Source organism: Dermacentor variabilis, chromosome 9 (assembly GCF_050947875.1).
Source record: "Dermacentor variabilis isolate Ectoservices chromosome 9, ASM5094787v1, whole genome shotgun sequence".
NCBI classification, from domain to species: Eukaryota; Metazoa; Arthropoda; class Arachnida; order Ixodida; family Ixodidae; genus Dermacentor; species Dermacentor variabilis.
The window spans coordinates 89,874,342-89,890,866 of NC_134576.1; the positions used below are offsets into that span (position 1 = coordinate 89,874,342).

General features: G+C 46.9%; 1 protein-coding gene across 1 annotated transcript in view; it reads left to right on the forward strand.

The window, feature by feature from the left end:
• Positions 1-16,525, forward strand: part of LOC142557111 (phospholipid-transporting ATPase ABCA3-like) — a 103,850-nt gene that overhangs the window by 24,484 nt on the left and 62,841 nt on the right. Inside the window, exons 3-9 of the mRNA XM_075668725.1 lie at positions 4,487-4,738; positions 7,137-7,440; positions 9,646-9,894; positions 11,223-11,411; positions 12,566-12,750; positions 13,855-13,980; positions 16,204-16,321. Of these exons, the coding sequence (XP_075524840.1) occupies positions 4,487-4,738; positions 7,137-7,440; positions 9,646-9,894; positions 11,223-11,411; positions 12,566-12,750; positions 13,855-13,980; positions 16,204-16,321 (1,423 nt within the window). The remainder of the gene's footprint in view (positions 1-4,486; positions 4,739-7,136; positions 7,441-9,645; positions 9,895-11,222; positions 11,412-12,565; positions 12,751-13,854; positions 13,981-16,203; positions 16,322-16,525) is intronic.

A 16,525-nucleotide genomic window follows, 5' to 3' on the forward strand; every position in this document is an offset into this window, starting at 1 on the left:
CATTGTTGGAATCTCAAGTTGGGCATCACTTGTCTGGCTTAGCGAGGTTGCAGCAGTAGCAGTTGACACGAGCACAGTCTCGTCGGCCTAGCTTTGTGTGTCCCGATGACGAAGGCGATGTGTGATACGTCTGGAAAGAAGCACGCTGATGAGAGGCGGCTGTGCAGAGAAGTGCGGCTCTCATCTGAATACATTTCAGGCTAGCTACTGCACTCCTCGTGTCCCAGTGGCACATTCCGAGAAATTCCGGGCATATTCCCAGGTCATGATTCTATTGCGCTTAGTGTTGCACTGACGAACATAAGGAACAAGACGCGGACGCACGTGGCGCAATACGATGAACCGGGGGGAGGTTAGGCATGTTGAAGCACGATGTGCAAGAGACAACATTTAGTGAATCAATGAACGGGGCTAGTTGGAGGAAAGTTGCAACACTAAGCGCAATGCAATCATGATCGTCCACTAACTAGCCCCGTTCATTGCTTTACTAAATATTCCCAGGTATCGCCCAAGAGTGGTCACATACCTAGTGGCCATGACTAGTTGTACACTCGGCAAGACACCATCCAGCAGCCAGTCGTCTATTCGGGCACACGTCCACTGCCAGATAACATTGGACCAGGTTGTCCACATGGCAATATAGCACCCGCAAGGTGGAAGGAAAAGGCAAAGAAAGCGTTGCTTTAAGGAGTATTCGCGCTGGGAGATGCTGAACGAGTTTCAAGATTAGGAGGTTACATGTGCAGTTGACACGCATTCACGAAGTTGTTGCGAAAATTAACGCGACGTCGTGACGCGGATCAAAGCACTGCTGACATCCTGCGGCACTAAGGCTAAGCATGATGACTTTGCACATGAAGAATATGACGGTTATGCCACCTATAACAGGAGATTTTAATTTGAATTATAAGAAAAGGCTGCTGCGAGTATATTTTTCTTCTTTCGAACACGCTCGCGTGTAGAAACTGTAGCGATGGCAGGCACAGAGAGAGAGAGTATGTCGTGACGTCAAAGGACATCCCTCTGATCAATACCAAAACGGCAGGATCGCAAAACTAGTATTACTGTAAATTAGTTTGCAAATTTATCAATATAATAATTAAAAAATAAATTTCTTATCGTCTACAGGGTTCGGAGTTTCTCTGACACAAAGGGAAGGTAATCCAAATATCACTTCAGCACCCCTTTAACAATTGTAGAAGCATGGAGGGGGGAAAGCCACTTCACCAGATTTTCAGGGAATCAGTTCATCTCTCAGCGTGGTGACTTCCCTGCACACAGCCCCCACCATGGCTCTGTCACAGAGCGCTCTGTCTCTAATTGGCCGCCTTTACACGCAGGTCCGCAATTCTCCACCGGAAAATAAAAAAATAAAAGAACGTGTGTTGAGAAAATTGCGCAAACAGGCCTGGAGTGCGGCCTGATCCCGGTGACCAGAACCGGTAACGCACTCTGTCACCAGAGCAGGATTGACCACCCTGGTGCAGTACTTGGCCACAACCTCCTATATGAATACAACAATCAAACCCCGGCCCTCAGTCTCCAGCAGCCGCGAAGCAACTGACGACGGCTGCGGTCAGACCTGCGACGCAGCAGAGGGTGCTGAGAATACCTGGCTCCGGAAAGGCCGCCATTGGAATCTGAACCTGGCAACGTTTAACGTTAGAACGTTATCTAGTGAGGCGAGTCTAGCAGTGTTATTGGAGGAATTAGAGGGTAGTAAATGGGATATAATAGGGCTCAGTGAGGTTAGGAGGATAAAAGAAACATATACAGTGCTAAAAAGCGGGCACGTACTGTGCTACCGGGGCTTAGCGGAGAGACGAGAACTAGGAGTCGGATTCCTGATTAATAAGGAAATAGCTGGTAACATACAGGAATTCTATAGCATTAACGAGTGGGTGGCAGGTCTTGTTGTGAAACTTAATAAGAGGTACAAATTGGAAGTAGTACAAGTCTACGCCCCTACATCCAGTCATGATGACCAGGAAGTCGAAAGCTTTTATGAAGACGTGGAATCGGCAATGGGTAAAGTCAAAACCACATACACTATACTGATGGGCGACTTCAATGCCAGGGTAGGCAAGAAGCAGGCTGGAGACAAGTCAGTGGGGGAATATGGCATAGGCTCTAGGAATAGCAGAGGAGAGTTATTAGTAGAGTTTGCAGAACAGAATAATATGCGGATAATGAATACGTTTTTCCACAAGCGGGTTAGCCGAAAGTGGACGTGGAGGAGCCCGAATGGTGAGACTAGAAATGAAATCGACTTCATACTCTGCGCGAACCCTGCATCATACAAGATGTAGACGTGCTCGGCAAGGTGCGCTGAAGTGACCATAGGATGGTAAGAACTCGAATTAGCCTTGACTTGAGGAGGGAACGGATAAAAATGGTACATAAGAAGCCACTCAATGAGTTAGCGGTAGGAGGGAAACTAGATTAATTCCGGATCAAGCTACAGAACAGGTATTCGGCTTTAACTCAGGAAGAGGACCTTAGTGTTGAAGCAATGAACGACAATCTCATGGGCATCATTAAGGAGTGCGCAATAGAAGTCGGTGGTAACGCCGTTAGACAGGAAACCAGTAAGCTATCGCAGGAGATGAAAGATCTGATCAAGAAACGCCAATGTATGAAAGCCTCTAACCCTACAGCTAGAATAGAACTGGCAGAACTTTCTAAGTTATTGAACAAGCGTAAGACAGCGTACATAAAGAACTATAATATGGATGGAATTGAACAGGCTCTCAGGAACGGACGAAGCCTAAAAGCAGTGAAGAAGAAACTAGGGATAGGCAAGAATCAGATGTGTGCGTTAAGAGACAAAGCCGGCAATATCGTTACTAATATGGATGAGATAGTTCAAGTGGCTGAGGAGTTCTATAGAGATTTATACAGCACCAGTGGCACCCACGACGATAGTGGAGGAGAGAATAGCCTAGAGGAATTCGAAATACCACAGGTAACGCCAGAAGAAGTAATGAAAGCTTTAGGAGCTATGAAAAGGGGGAAGGCAGCTGTGGAGGATCAGGTAACAGCAGATTTGTTGAAGGATGGTGGGAACACTGTCCTAGAAAGATTGGCCGCCCTATATACACAATGCCTCATGACCTCGAACGTACCGGAATCTTGGAAGAACGCTAACATAATCCTAATCTATAAGAAAGGGGGCGCCAAAGACTTGAAAAATTATAGACCGATCAGCTTACTGTCCGTTGCCTACAAAGTATTTACTAAGGTAATCACAAATAGAATCAGGAACACCTTAGACTTCTGTCAACCAAAGGACCAGGCAGGTTTCCGTAAAGGCTACTCAACAATAGACCATATTCACACTGTCAATCAAGTGATAGAGAAATGTGCAGGATATAACCAACCCTTATATATAGCTTTCATTGATTACGAGAAAGCGTTTGATTCAGTCGAAACCTCAGCAGTGATGGAGGCATTACGGAACCAGGGTGTAGATGAGCCATATGTAAAAATACTGGAAGATATCTATAGCGGCTCCACAGCCACCGTAGTCCTCCACGAAGAAAGCAACAAAATCCCTATAAAGAAAGGCGTCAGACAGGGAGATACGATCTCTCCAATGCTATTCACAGCATGTTTACAGGAGGTATTCAGAGACCTGGAGTGGGAAGTATTGGGGATAAAAGTTGATGGAGAATACCTTAGCAACTTGCGATTCGCTGATATTGCCTTGCTTAGTAACTCAGGAGGCCAATTGCAATGCATGGTCACTGACCTGGAGAGGCGAAGCAGAAGGGTGGGTCTGAAAATTAATCTGCAGAAAACTAAAGTAATGTTTAACAGTCTCGGAAGAAAACAGCAGTTTACGATAGGTAGCGAGGCACTGGAAGTGGTAAGGGAATACATCTACTTAGGGCAGTTAGTGACCACGGATCCGGATCATGAGACTGAAATAACCAGAAGAATAAGAATGGGCTGGGGTGCGTTTGGCAGGCATTCTCAAATCATGAACAGCAGGTTGCCACTGTCCCTCAAGAGGAAAGTGTATGACAGCTGTGTGTTACCAGTACTCACATATGGGGCAGAAACCTGGAGGCTTACGAAAAGGGTTCTACAGAAATTGAGGACGACGCAACGAGCTATGGAAAGAAGAATGATGGGTGTAACGTTAAGGGATAAGAAAAGAGCAGATTGGGTGAGGGAACAAACGCGGGTAAATGACATCTTAGTTGAAATCAAGAAAATGAAATGGGGGGGGGGGGGGCATGGGCCGGACATGTAATGAGGAGGGAAGATAACCGATAGTCATTAAGGTTTACGGACTGGATTCCAAGGGAAAGGAAGCGTAGCAGGGGGCGGCTGAAAGTCAGGTGGGCGGACGACATTAAGACGTTTGCAGGGACAACATGGCCACAATTAGTACATGACCCGGGTAGTTGGAGAAGTATGGGAGAGGCCTTTGCCCTGCAGTGGGCGTAACTAGGCTGATGATGATGATGACGACACGCAGGTGTACTTCGCGCCCAGCAGCAACTACCTGTCCGCGCTCACTCGCGGCGCCTTCGCTGAGCTGGGCGTCCACAAGGTGGTCGGGGTGCCCACGGAACAGCAGCTACTCGAGCGCGTCAGCACCGACGCCAACAAGTCGCTGCCGGCCACCAGCGTGGCGCTGCTTTACGTTAACCACGTGGGCATCAACGACACTGTGCCCGTCAGCTTGCACGTGACCTTTTTCGCGGGACGCCTGCCTTTCGACTTGCAGGTGCGGGTGGTCGGTGCGGGTGGCGCGTTCAGAACAGTGGTGGTCGCGACGTCGCCTTCGGCCACCTGCAGTGAGCGGAAGCACGACTTTCGAGATTAGCTTTTTGTTACTCGGACGGATCTGCTGCATGACCGAGAACAAGCGGCACCTTGCTATGACCTCTTCTGAGTTAGGGCGAGATTGGTTTGTAACTCGGACGGAGACGGTCACTACGGGCACACAGAGACGTGCACTTTTCTCTTGCAATTGTAGGAAACGAAATTTCGCGCTCACCCCTGCTCTGTTCTTGCTCATGTTTTGCAGAAAGGTCGCACCTCATAGTCCGTATTGATTCAATGCAGCATTTGACGCTGTAACACGTCTTTTTTTTTTTTGCCAAGAACAAAAATGCAAATTTGCCTTCGCCTGCGCCTCTGGCAGTGACTGATGTTTCAAACATGGCGGCTTTGTTCACTTTCGGCGTCTGAAGCACGGCGAAGCCAGGCCTTCGAGATGGGTCGCCATTAATCACTGGGTCGGTGGGTGCACTTTCGAGAGGTAGACGAAGAGAGCTTGGCATTCTTTTTAATAGAAAGCAGGTAAGTAGCAGTGCCACGTGCCACATTAAACGTTCTGTACCATAAATTGCGATCTTGGTGCAAAATTTGAGCAACAGAGCAGCGGGAAGCGCAAGATCTTCGTATAGTTTTAGAAAAAAAATGCACGTACTTGTACAGTTTCCTACTAATATTGCTTGAGGGGAAGGCATTGGAGTAATTCAGCTAGCATGAGAATGATGCTGATTACACACCGATGCCACTACCGGCGAGCGGTAATGGCGACGCTTTTTTTTTTCTAATACTCGGAATCAAAAAAGTCTTTTTCAAGCATTTTGTAACGCATCCTCTCGTACATTAAGCGCATAATTTAGCATGGATGCTGTTATATTTAGATGCAATATCTGAAACATGAATTTCTTTACGCAGGGAAATATGTAGTTGAAGTTGGCCGTTACGGAAACTAAATGTAGGGGAAGGACAAGCTTCCAAATTGTGAAATTCTTGTGTGCAACTTTATAGTCCCCCGCCTCCTTCGACTGCGTTGTCTTTCCCTTGACAACCATGTCGCGTTGAGAAACCACTGGTTCTCGCTCTTTCCCCTTGTTGTTTTTAATGCATGGAAGCATTAATGTAGAATGTAGGCGTGTTTTTCCTGCTGGATAGCTGACCGTTTTCGTGGGCCGATCCCGAAGGCAGTGTAGTCTAATGCAGTGTCTCAGACAGTCAGATAGGACTGCATTTGGAACGCACAACTGTTATCAAACACCCAGATAGCACTGAATGTGGCCTTCGGACTTGGTAGAGTGCCGACGAAACCATGCTACAATCACTTATTAAGGCAAAAGCCTCATGTGCCCGATGAAGCGGACAATCCGACGAGCGTCCGGCGTTAACATCCCATGGCAAGAAAACTCACGCGACCAAGTGAAGACGTCACGTTCCCGGCGCTGAAGCTGCTGCGGCTTGCACTGCGAAATCGCAGTGTGAACAGCCACGGCGTTGGACAGACGCCCTTGCCCACACCCAAGAAAATGACTTAGCCCAATGCTAAATTTGAGTTGATTCACGGTCAAAACCGACCATGGCCCACTCCCAAAACTGACTTGGCCCACCTCCAAAATTTCGGTGCCCACCCCGAAATTATGGCTTTGTCCGATTCGAAAATTGAGTTGACACACGTTCACAACTGACCTGACCCACTCGCAAAATTTCCTTGGCCCACCGCCAACATTTGGGTGGCCCGCCTTCAATATTGACTTTGCCCAATTGGAGCCCACGACCAAGTGAAAATTATCGCGCGGAAGAGTCAGAATGCTTTCACATTCAGTGCACATGAGGAGGCAGAACTGTCTCTAACTTTTGCTCGACACATACGCTCTTGGATTCTAGCTCACCTAGCTGGGTTCTTCCCGAAGTGGGCATTGACGTCAACAATTAAGCACACTGGGCTTGCTCCGCTCTAACCGCTGAATCCACAAGTGAATCCACCACTGATGTCACCGGTGAAGGCATGGTCAAAATCGCAATCAGTGAACTGTCGGACATTGGTTAAATATGTCAGAAGATACAGATGTGTGTAATTGTACATACTCCTATGCAAAATTATACATAATGACAATCTCTAAGAGTGCAATTTCACATAAACATTTTCAAGTTCTCCACCTGCTGCGCACATTTCGCCTTAGAAAATTACCACGCTTCGCGAATGCGTTTCTAATAAACCAAACGACAACGCTTCGCATCACGTATCGCTGAAGTCGTTTTGTGACGGCCAAATATTTCCATAGTGCACATTTACGAGTGCCCAACCCTCAACGGAACGCTCCTCAGCGTGATGAACGTGTCTCTACACCGCGCAGGTGCTGTACCAGCAGAGGCTCATCTCGCAGCCCGAGGGACCCGTGGCCGAGGAGCGTTTCCCCGAGATGAACACCCTGTTGCCGGTGATGGGGGCGCTGCAGCAGCGACACCTACAGCTGCAGGCGGAGCGTTTTGGCTACCGACACCCGCTGGAAGAAGTGACGCTCAATCGCTTTCCCTTTCCCCCCTACTTGGAGTACCACGACACCAAGAACTACGCCCTGGTGCTCACCCGCTTTTGCATCGGCATGCTGGTGCCGTTCTCCCTGTTCGTCGCCCGCCTCGTGGAGGAGAAGGCGTCCGGTGAGTCCGCGCGTGGCGTCTTTGACGCTGGACGCCGAGCCGGAGACGAAGACAAACTGAGGAAACACTCGCGCGGTGGTGTATCTTACACTCTAGAGAAGAAGAGAAAAAGAACAAGATTAAGGAGATGTATACAAAAATTCTGCAATAAAAAGCATGTATAGCATACCTGCCCGAGTCAGCGCCGCAGGCTGCGGCTGCTTGCTGGGTTGGGGAAGCACGTACCGCTATGGTACGTTAGTCGCAGCTCGAAACTCGAAGGACCGATCAGTGGCGTTCAACTGGACATAAATGCTTTCGCATTCACAACTGATAACGAGTACTTAGGTGATCCCGTTTTTTTTATGCGATAGCTTTTCGTCGTCTACTCCGCGCACCTTGGACGGTGCTCTGGCACGGTAAATTGAAGAGGTGACAACAGTAAGAAGGAGGAGGATGAGAGAGAGGAGCACCTAGCTGATTGGTTGGCACAGCAGAGAGCCACCACGCAAGGTGTGGCGTCACCAAAACCACGCGAGGCCCGTGCACCATCAGCGCGCACGCAATTTGAGTCACGAGATATCACGCGAGTTTAAGCATGATTGTTAATTTCATCGTACTGTCACTTTTGTCTAGTCATCCCTCGAAATTTCTTGAAAGTTCTATTCTATACCGAAATAATTTTGTAGAATCTTACGTACTGAAACAGCGCATAAGCCTTGCCTTGAATCCTGGGATGGCAAGGAGATAACACAGCTACATAATAAAACTATTGCTGACTTGTTATCTTGGACGATCATCTACGCGGGTTTCTGTCGCAATCTGATTGCTCCACATAAGAAAAATATGACTGCACTGGTCGTTTTGTCAATTTCTTGCCTGCATGTAAGTTTCATTGATAACACCGATAAACTTAATTGGAAGTGAATCAACTCGGCCAAGGGAATTCTGGTTTAAAAGAATAAAAATATTCTGGTCACACCTGCGCATGTAAAACACAGACGCGTCCTTGATTCACACAGAATCCTGAGAGGAGCAGTGTTACTCCTTTTCTTTATGCGCTGTTTTATTCAGCGCACTGTCCCGTTCTACTTTCAACAGAGTTTAAAACAATTTTGTGCGTAGTTTTATATGCACATTGAACAAATCCGAATGCTCGATACGATGCCGGAGCTAGCCATCGATTAATGAATGAATTATTCTCACGGTAGATGCAATAGAACGAAAAAAAAACGTTTATAAAGATCCACATGCGCCAACGTTCAACGAGATATTACTCCGGAAACGGCATGCTCATACGTACACTGTTGTTAAAGTTGGGGATTTGATTAATGTGCTGTTCACATCTGCAATCAATTACTGCCAAATCGGCAACAACAAGTGCAGCAACATGCAACAATTGTGCTACTGAAAATTGATTTAATACGTATTCTTTCAGGAAGTCAAGTCAGTCTTGCGACAGAAGCATTTATGCAATGCTAAAATGCTGGTGCACTTTTCTCCCTCGTTTCCTGATATTCCGGTAGCGGCATACGTGTACATACGTATGCATATGTAGGCTGATAAGCTGCGAACTGTGCTAACGTACGTTCACATGTTTGTTTCATTACCGATTATATAATAATTTACTGCCTAGTAATGAGCAACAGCAACAAGTGAAGCAAGTGAAACAACGTGCATTAAGTGATACTCAAGATCGAAGGCAAGTTAACGTTGCGGTAATAGAATTGGTGTAATGATAAAATCTTAGCACATTTTTACCTGTCGTTTTCTTATATAGAATGCGTCCATGATTTCACGCCTTAGCGTCTTTCTCCGATTGTGAGGATCTCGTGCATTCTATAGAGAGCCGGATGATTGTCAATGTAAGCAAATAGCCTGCACGAACGAAAGATCGAAAGAACGAACGCAGAGAGAGAGAGAGAGAGAGAGAGAGAGAGAGAGAGAGAGAGAGAGAGAGAGAGAGAGAGAGAGAGAACGAATGAACGAATATTTTCTTTGTCGAGTCCGAACCCCAACTATCGACCCCCGCAGACCTGCGACCAACCACGAGAACCGCTGAATGAGCCAAACAGAACTATATGCTTTAAATAGAAATTGGTAACGTGCATATCGGAGCACAAAAGTAAGACACGATGCAAAGAAAAACAATTATCCGATCAGCGGTTATCAGTGCCCTGTTTCTAATCTTCACGAACCCGTGCCGCGCCGCTTGCGAACTTGCAGGCATGAAGGAGATGCTCCGGCTGATGGGACTCAGCGACTGGGTGTACTGGTTGAGCCACTACCTGAGTGGCTTCTTCATGCACCTCATCACTGTCACCCTCATGATGCTCTTCGTGAGCATAAAGAGGAACGAAGAGGGTCGCGCGTTCATCCAGTTCAGCGATCCGATGCTGCTCTTCACCATCCTCATGTGCTTCTGCAGCAACTGCCAGATGCACGCCATACTACTGTCCATGTTCTTCAGCAGCTGTGAGTGCTTTGGCATGTGCAATCCTTTGCACATCGTTCGATGTGCGCATTCTCGCTGTGCTGTTCGTGTGTACAGTCTACAGTGCCAGTTCTGTGTGGTCTCGAAACTGGTGCTCGAGATTGGTTTCGACATTGGTGCAAGTTCAAAAAGGGAGCAGTCATAAACGCAAAAGGCGGGAGTCATTCAACTTAGTGAGTGCATACCCAACCTGATACTCTGAGCTACTGATGGCCAGAGAGGGGACATTGAGGGGCGTGGGCTAAAAATGAAAAGGCAAAAAAATGAAATAGCTCTGAAAAATTCCGTTATCAGTGAGGGCTATATTGACGAAAGGAAAATGCACAGTTAGGAAAGACTTCAGAAAGTTTGAGCGCTGTAGGAATAAAACTCGAGGTTCATCAGCAACTTTCTTGTTTTGTTTCATTAAATAGCATTGAAATACTCACTCTACTCGGGAACCTACAGTTTACACAGCTCAGAGTTTCTGAATATGTTTTCAAGTACTCCTTTTTCATGGATCATTCAAGTATTAGTTGGTAATGGCGTTCTTCTCAAGAGGCTCGATTTCTAGCTGCGGGGCCGCGATCAAGGTGTTTTGCGGGGAATAACTGTTTCGGGCAGTAATTAATCGCTTATTCAACACCAGTGAAGTGAGGGTTCCACTTATCTTAGTAGTCAAAATCCCTAGTTTATTTCGATATTACGAGCCTCTACTGTGCTTCAGTGAGTCTTACCACAAGACAACTGCCGTAGCTGCCACCGGCAGGACCTGTCAGGAATTGACCCAAGTTCCTTCAGCTCAGTAAGCTGAAGCGCAGTTAAGCAGGCTTCATTCATTGCCATTCTCCTTGGCCGCGCGAGTAGCCTACAATACGAACACTGTTGTGTACTTGAAATCTTATAGCTTATGTGTTAGCATTTAATATTGCGTGCACGCGAGAGCTGAGCATAAAGTTTTTTTTTTCACAAGCTGCTTCACGGTCGCCGTGCAGCTTGGACTGGAAAATACTTCTTGAAGATTTTGCGCTTTGCAGTTCCAATTTAGGCGATTGTGCAGCATCTAAAGAATCTGTAGGGATATTCTAATGCTTAAGATAAATTTCACAACAGCGAATCAGTCACAGAGCGCCTGTATTAACAGATCATAATGGCGGCACTGCGGCATTTCCTCGAGTTGTCTCTATTTGATGCGCATTTCTCTAAGTGCAAGAGTTAGCAAAATTCTTCTGATCCAACATAGCAGAAGAACGCATGAATTAACAAAACCCAATTAAATGTAGTGAAGGTAGATCGTGCCTCCATCAATGCCCGTTCGCCTGCAATCCAGCCCCGTACGCCGTCGCTGGTGCCATGATCTACTGGACCTTTAGCTGCGTGATGCCATTCCTGACGCTGGAGCAAGCCGACGGCGAGGGCTACTACTACATCCAGCGCCAGCACAAGCTTTACACGTCCATATTTCCCGGGATGAGTCTTCACTGGAGCTTTCGAGTCTTGGAACGGTTCGAGAAGTTCGGTACGACGCCGCGAGGAGGCGCACCCGAGCCTTCCAGGGGCTGTTGGGTCGCACTGCGAATGCCGAGGTTTTAAATACCCGAAACAATGATTTGATTTTGAAGCAGGCCGTCGTAGGAGATTCCTGACAAATTTTGAACACCGGGGGAGATCTTGGACGTAATTCTACCAATACGCGGGACATGGACGTTTTTTTTTTTGCATTTCATCCCCATAGAGATGTGACCGTTGTGGCCGGTATTTGATCCGGCGACTTCGTGTTTAGCAGCGCAACACCATAGCCACTAAGCCACCGCGGAATGTTTGGATCGTACTGTAGGCTTAGGTACGGGGTGACAGTTTTGAAGTTTTCCGGTAATAAAAAAAAATCACCTGTTGCAGATAGCGCAATTCTAGTCCTTGTGCTGGAATCATATACAGAGAGGTGAACATCACTTCCGGTAGAAATCAAAATACGTATTCAATTATTTACAAAAAGTTCGCTCATTATGTTCTTCATTATTAACTTTACGGCACATATATATTGTAATTAATGAATTGTAGCCTGTGAGCTTGCAAGGGGTATCCACTTGGAATGAATTTCCAGAATGGCATCAGTTCGGAAATGTGCGCCAGCAAGCTCACCGCCAAAATGCACGTTTTCGCCTAACATCACCTCACTTTCACCTAACCCTTCCGAGCGCCTTCACAAGAATAAACAACGGAATGTTAAGCTTTCTTTGCAGACGATCGTATATATGAATACATAGTAAGTAGTAATAAGAGAATTTGAGTGTGTGTGTTTAAAAAGTCGCAGTTTCGCCCGAAAGGCGAGGCATCAATTCCGATAGCAAATTACTAGGCAGCTATACGAAGTAAGGATAGCAGTTTTATCGGTCGTATAAACTTGGTAACCTTGGCTTACTAACAAAATTAACAAGCATGGTGTGAACGCGTACAGGCAAACATGAACACATCTCACTCGATGACCGCGGACACTCGCTGAAACGATGGCGTGAGGAAGCGCGGCAGCTGCAGCGAGCGAAGTGACCGTCGTGCTATCTGTAGCTTCAACGCAAACTCAGTGGCGAGAACACAGCACGTACAAAGGTATGATCCGTCTGCATATCGCCCTCAAAACTGAGAGCGCGCGGCCTCCTCCCTCCCTCTACGCAGTCCCCAGCGGTGCTAACTGGGACAACTTCTACGACCGCGCGGCCACGCCCGACAACATAACGTTGGCCGAGATCCTGTTCGTGGGCCTGCTCTGCGACTGCACCATCATAGTCTTGGTGTGGTACCTGGACAACGTGCTGCCCGTTGGACCGGGGATCACCAAACCGTTCCTTTTCCCGTTCAAGGTGAGCGGTATACTCATGTATATGTAAAGAGTTCTAACCCAAAGGCGGATCAGAGACCTAACCGCTTTTCGAGTCGGTCTTTACTACCGACTGATACCACGGTTAAATGCTGGAAACATTATCTCCATATATAGGGAACAAAATGAGCATTTGCTCTTGTTGTCCATTGTATTTTCATAATGTAGAGAGGTGGACGCAACGCCGTGCGGTGGGTTGCCATGCCGACGCTTATGCAGCCTCGATAGTCACGCAGTTTCGCCCTTCTAGAAATGCACTTCACCGTTGCTTTTCGTCGTCCGTAATGACACGACAGTCTGTCACATTAGCTCCACTCTTCTAGAACGCCGACTAAACCATATCAATGCAGTTCCGCAAGCGCCTGACTTCGAATGCGGGGACAATATTTTAAACAATTGCCTCAGAATAAAGTTTGGAGAATATTGAAGGCCATTGGCGGTGGGAGGTGCCCGAGGATATAAACGCAGATGTGACCCCGTACCGCGAAGGTACTTCAATAACGCTCCGTAGTCAGAGTTGAGTCCGTAGTTAAATCAGTGTAGAATAGCATCACCCACATCCGCGTTAAAAGAATGGTTAAGTGGGTGTCCTACTTCCGCAGTCCTTGCGACAAGTAGCGCTGGCTGACAGTCCCAGTATAGTTTCTTTTACGCTGACACATACCTTTTACACTTATACCAATACCCCAAGAAGTGGACCGAGAACAGCCGGCGCCGTATAGCTAAACCGGCAGAGTGTCGAATGTGTAATATGCGGTAGATGTAGGTTCGAATCCAAATGCGCTTTTTCGGCCATTTTCATTCCCTTTTGTCAGTCCTACCTTTCTTTTCTTTAAAGCAATTTTCGCTCTTACATTTCTTGGCTTTGTTGTCTATTGGCTAAATGTGGTTGTGCTTACCGAGAGTTGTAGGACCCTCGGTTCCCCCTCTTTTTGTCCATGAAAAGGAACAGACTTCCCTCCGTTTGCGCCCGCGTATACAGTGTGAGGAAGCCGCGTGGTTAGCGCGCGGCAGGAAACGACAATACGAATTTTTCATCGGCGACGCTCGTGTGTGCGTGTTTTTTTTTGTCATTTGCCTGTTGCAGCGGAGTTACTGGCTCCCGAGCCTGGCGGTCGTCGAACGCGCGACCAAGCCCGCTAAAGACAGGCAAAACTTCGAGGACGAGCCGAGGGACCAACTGGCAGCCATCGTGATTTCCAATCTTTGCAAGGTGCGAGCTGATTTTGACAGACGTGCCTGACAGTGCTCTCCTAGCCCACTGCAACGTGACTTCGGGACACTGACCCGAGAAACTGTGTCATTATTGCGATCGCTCTTCCTCCGCAACAACGAGGCGGGCTCGTCTCATTGGCTATTCTAAAGGAACAATAATAATCGACGTCTATTATAGCGATGCAGGAACAGCCTTGTCGGCCTCAAACTTGAGCACGTGGTAAAACGTGTGAATAATAATTAAGGAACTGCATGCAAGTTATCGAAACACAAAACGAAGACGGTATGACTTATTCACAGAGAGTATAGGTAACCACGAGTCGGTAGACGGTCGCTTTTTATCCCTAATGCACCAACCTTCATTCAGTTGGGTTGCGTATAGTCGCCTGCTGGCTAAGGATATTGGAGTTGGCTTCGAGGTAAACTTTCTCTTAACGGCCAACTGCAGCAAAGGTTCCCGTTGACTAAATTGGTTATAAATAAGTAGTATACATTACAGAAAAGAAAATCATAGCAATGCTGCAGGGCTGGAACTTGTCTCTCTGTTTTGTTAGTAGACTTTAGCATCTGTGCAGACGACGCGTGCGCCAGGTGGTTAGCGAAAAAATCTCAGCACGCCGCCTACAAGATTATTTAAGCGGGAATTCGCTGCGGCACTTAGCCACGGTCGTACCGAGGAGCCACGCATTCAGACTCTTGCGTAACTTTCAATTCAGCTCAACTTTATTTTTTCTTAATTACACTTTTAACGAGCGGTAAATGTGGTGTTTGTTTCAGTTTAGGTATCAAAAGCGTCTACTTTTGTGAGTCATTCGTGACACATTCGCTAGTTTCGTGTTTCAAACGTAAAATTTTGCACGGAGGCCACTCTGGGTATGCTGCTCTATCTTAAACTATAGCCATTTCACACGTCGAGAATTTTCATTGGATTTGACCTTTGACTTCAACTTATAGGTCGCCTGAACACTTAAAGGTCTCGCAGTGCGCTCGCTATAAGGAACCTTTAGCTCGGGAGCTCGTACATAAGTACACCGTAATGGTTAAATCGTTTTTATCGGCATTCATTACACAGAATCGGACGACATTTGTTGCAATAAAAGAAAGTGTGACCATCTACTAATTGAAGGAAGCAGATTTTTATTTACGTCGTCAATTTCTTTACGACTGACCAAAATGGCAAAATTAAGAATAACTCAAGTACCCAGTTCACAGTTGTGTATCTTAACATTATAATAATTATGTAAACGGCACGTATGCATGTTAAGTGTTTAAAGTCCATGTATATTAGGCAGGGCTTTCAAATTTACCGCCAATTTGTCAGTACGACATTTTTCAAAACCCTCGCAAGCATTGTAAAAAAATCAGATAAGTCGCAAACCTATGAATACCATTTGTCCGCTGTAGATGCTCAGAGGCAGTTTGCAGAACAACGATACCCTTTTTTGGTGCACATTAACGGATTTGTAAACGTTGCTGAAACTTTGTGAAACTTACTGATTGTGGACAATTTTGTCAAAAGCTCGAAGCCCTAAATGAAATTTATGCTGCTTATACAGTCGGGAGAATTTACTTGCTCTCTTAATTGCAACAACTTTCATTCATATTTTTCCACTGCTTGTCTCATCAGAGAATTTGTGCGTTTTGCTTATATTTGAACAGGGAAACTATAGTTGACACTGAGTTAATGCTTCCTCTTAACGTGACGTAAAGTTCCCTTTACGTGAAGTTGCGTACAATAATCTGGCACTGTCGTATTGCGGGCACAGTAACGCGCCCGTAACTTCCTCAAGCTTCGAGCGCGTTGATAACCTTTCGATGAATTCGTCTTCTACGCAAGGTAATTGCGTGCTCCGCGCGCAAGTTAAGGTTCGCGTAGATGCTCTGCGTACCCAGGCAGTACGTTGAGCCAAAGGCACAGTCGCAATGGTAAGGCCCTGCATTGTTACTGTGGCAGCAGAGGGAATCTAGCGCTTACCTTCTGGTTTGAAGGGTCATTGCGTGGCTATTGTGAAACACTAAATCTTGGGGCACGCCACATTTTGATTATAGGAGATGTACATCAACATGCGGATGATCTGGGTCAACTGTAGCCTCGATGTGTCACCACTATACGCTTCTGTTAGAATTTACGATTGTATCAAAAAAAAAAAGGGAATTTGTCATGAAGTTTCTAGGTGCGAGGCTACTAGATTTACTCAGTGCGTACACGTCGTGACCGCAGGACTACGACGGAGTGGTGGCCGTCCAGGGCGTCAACCTGCGAATTTTCGATAACCAGATCACTGTGCTCCTCGGCCACAACGGTGCAGGAAAGACGACGCTGCTGAATATGATCACAGGTGAGATACTGAAAGCTGCCGGGAAGCAGTAAAGGCCATCCGCTGGAACACGCTTCGTACACACTGGTGTCGTGTAGGACCTTCAATGTAAGCAAGCGCCCCGAGACGAACCTCTGACTCGCTGATTGACCGCCGTGTGCTACAAGCGGGCTTCTACTGCAAGCTTTTCGTCGAATAGCCAGGGTGGAGCACGGCGTCGCCGCA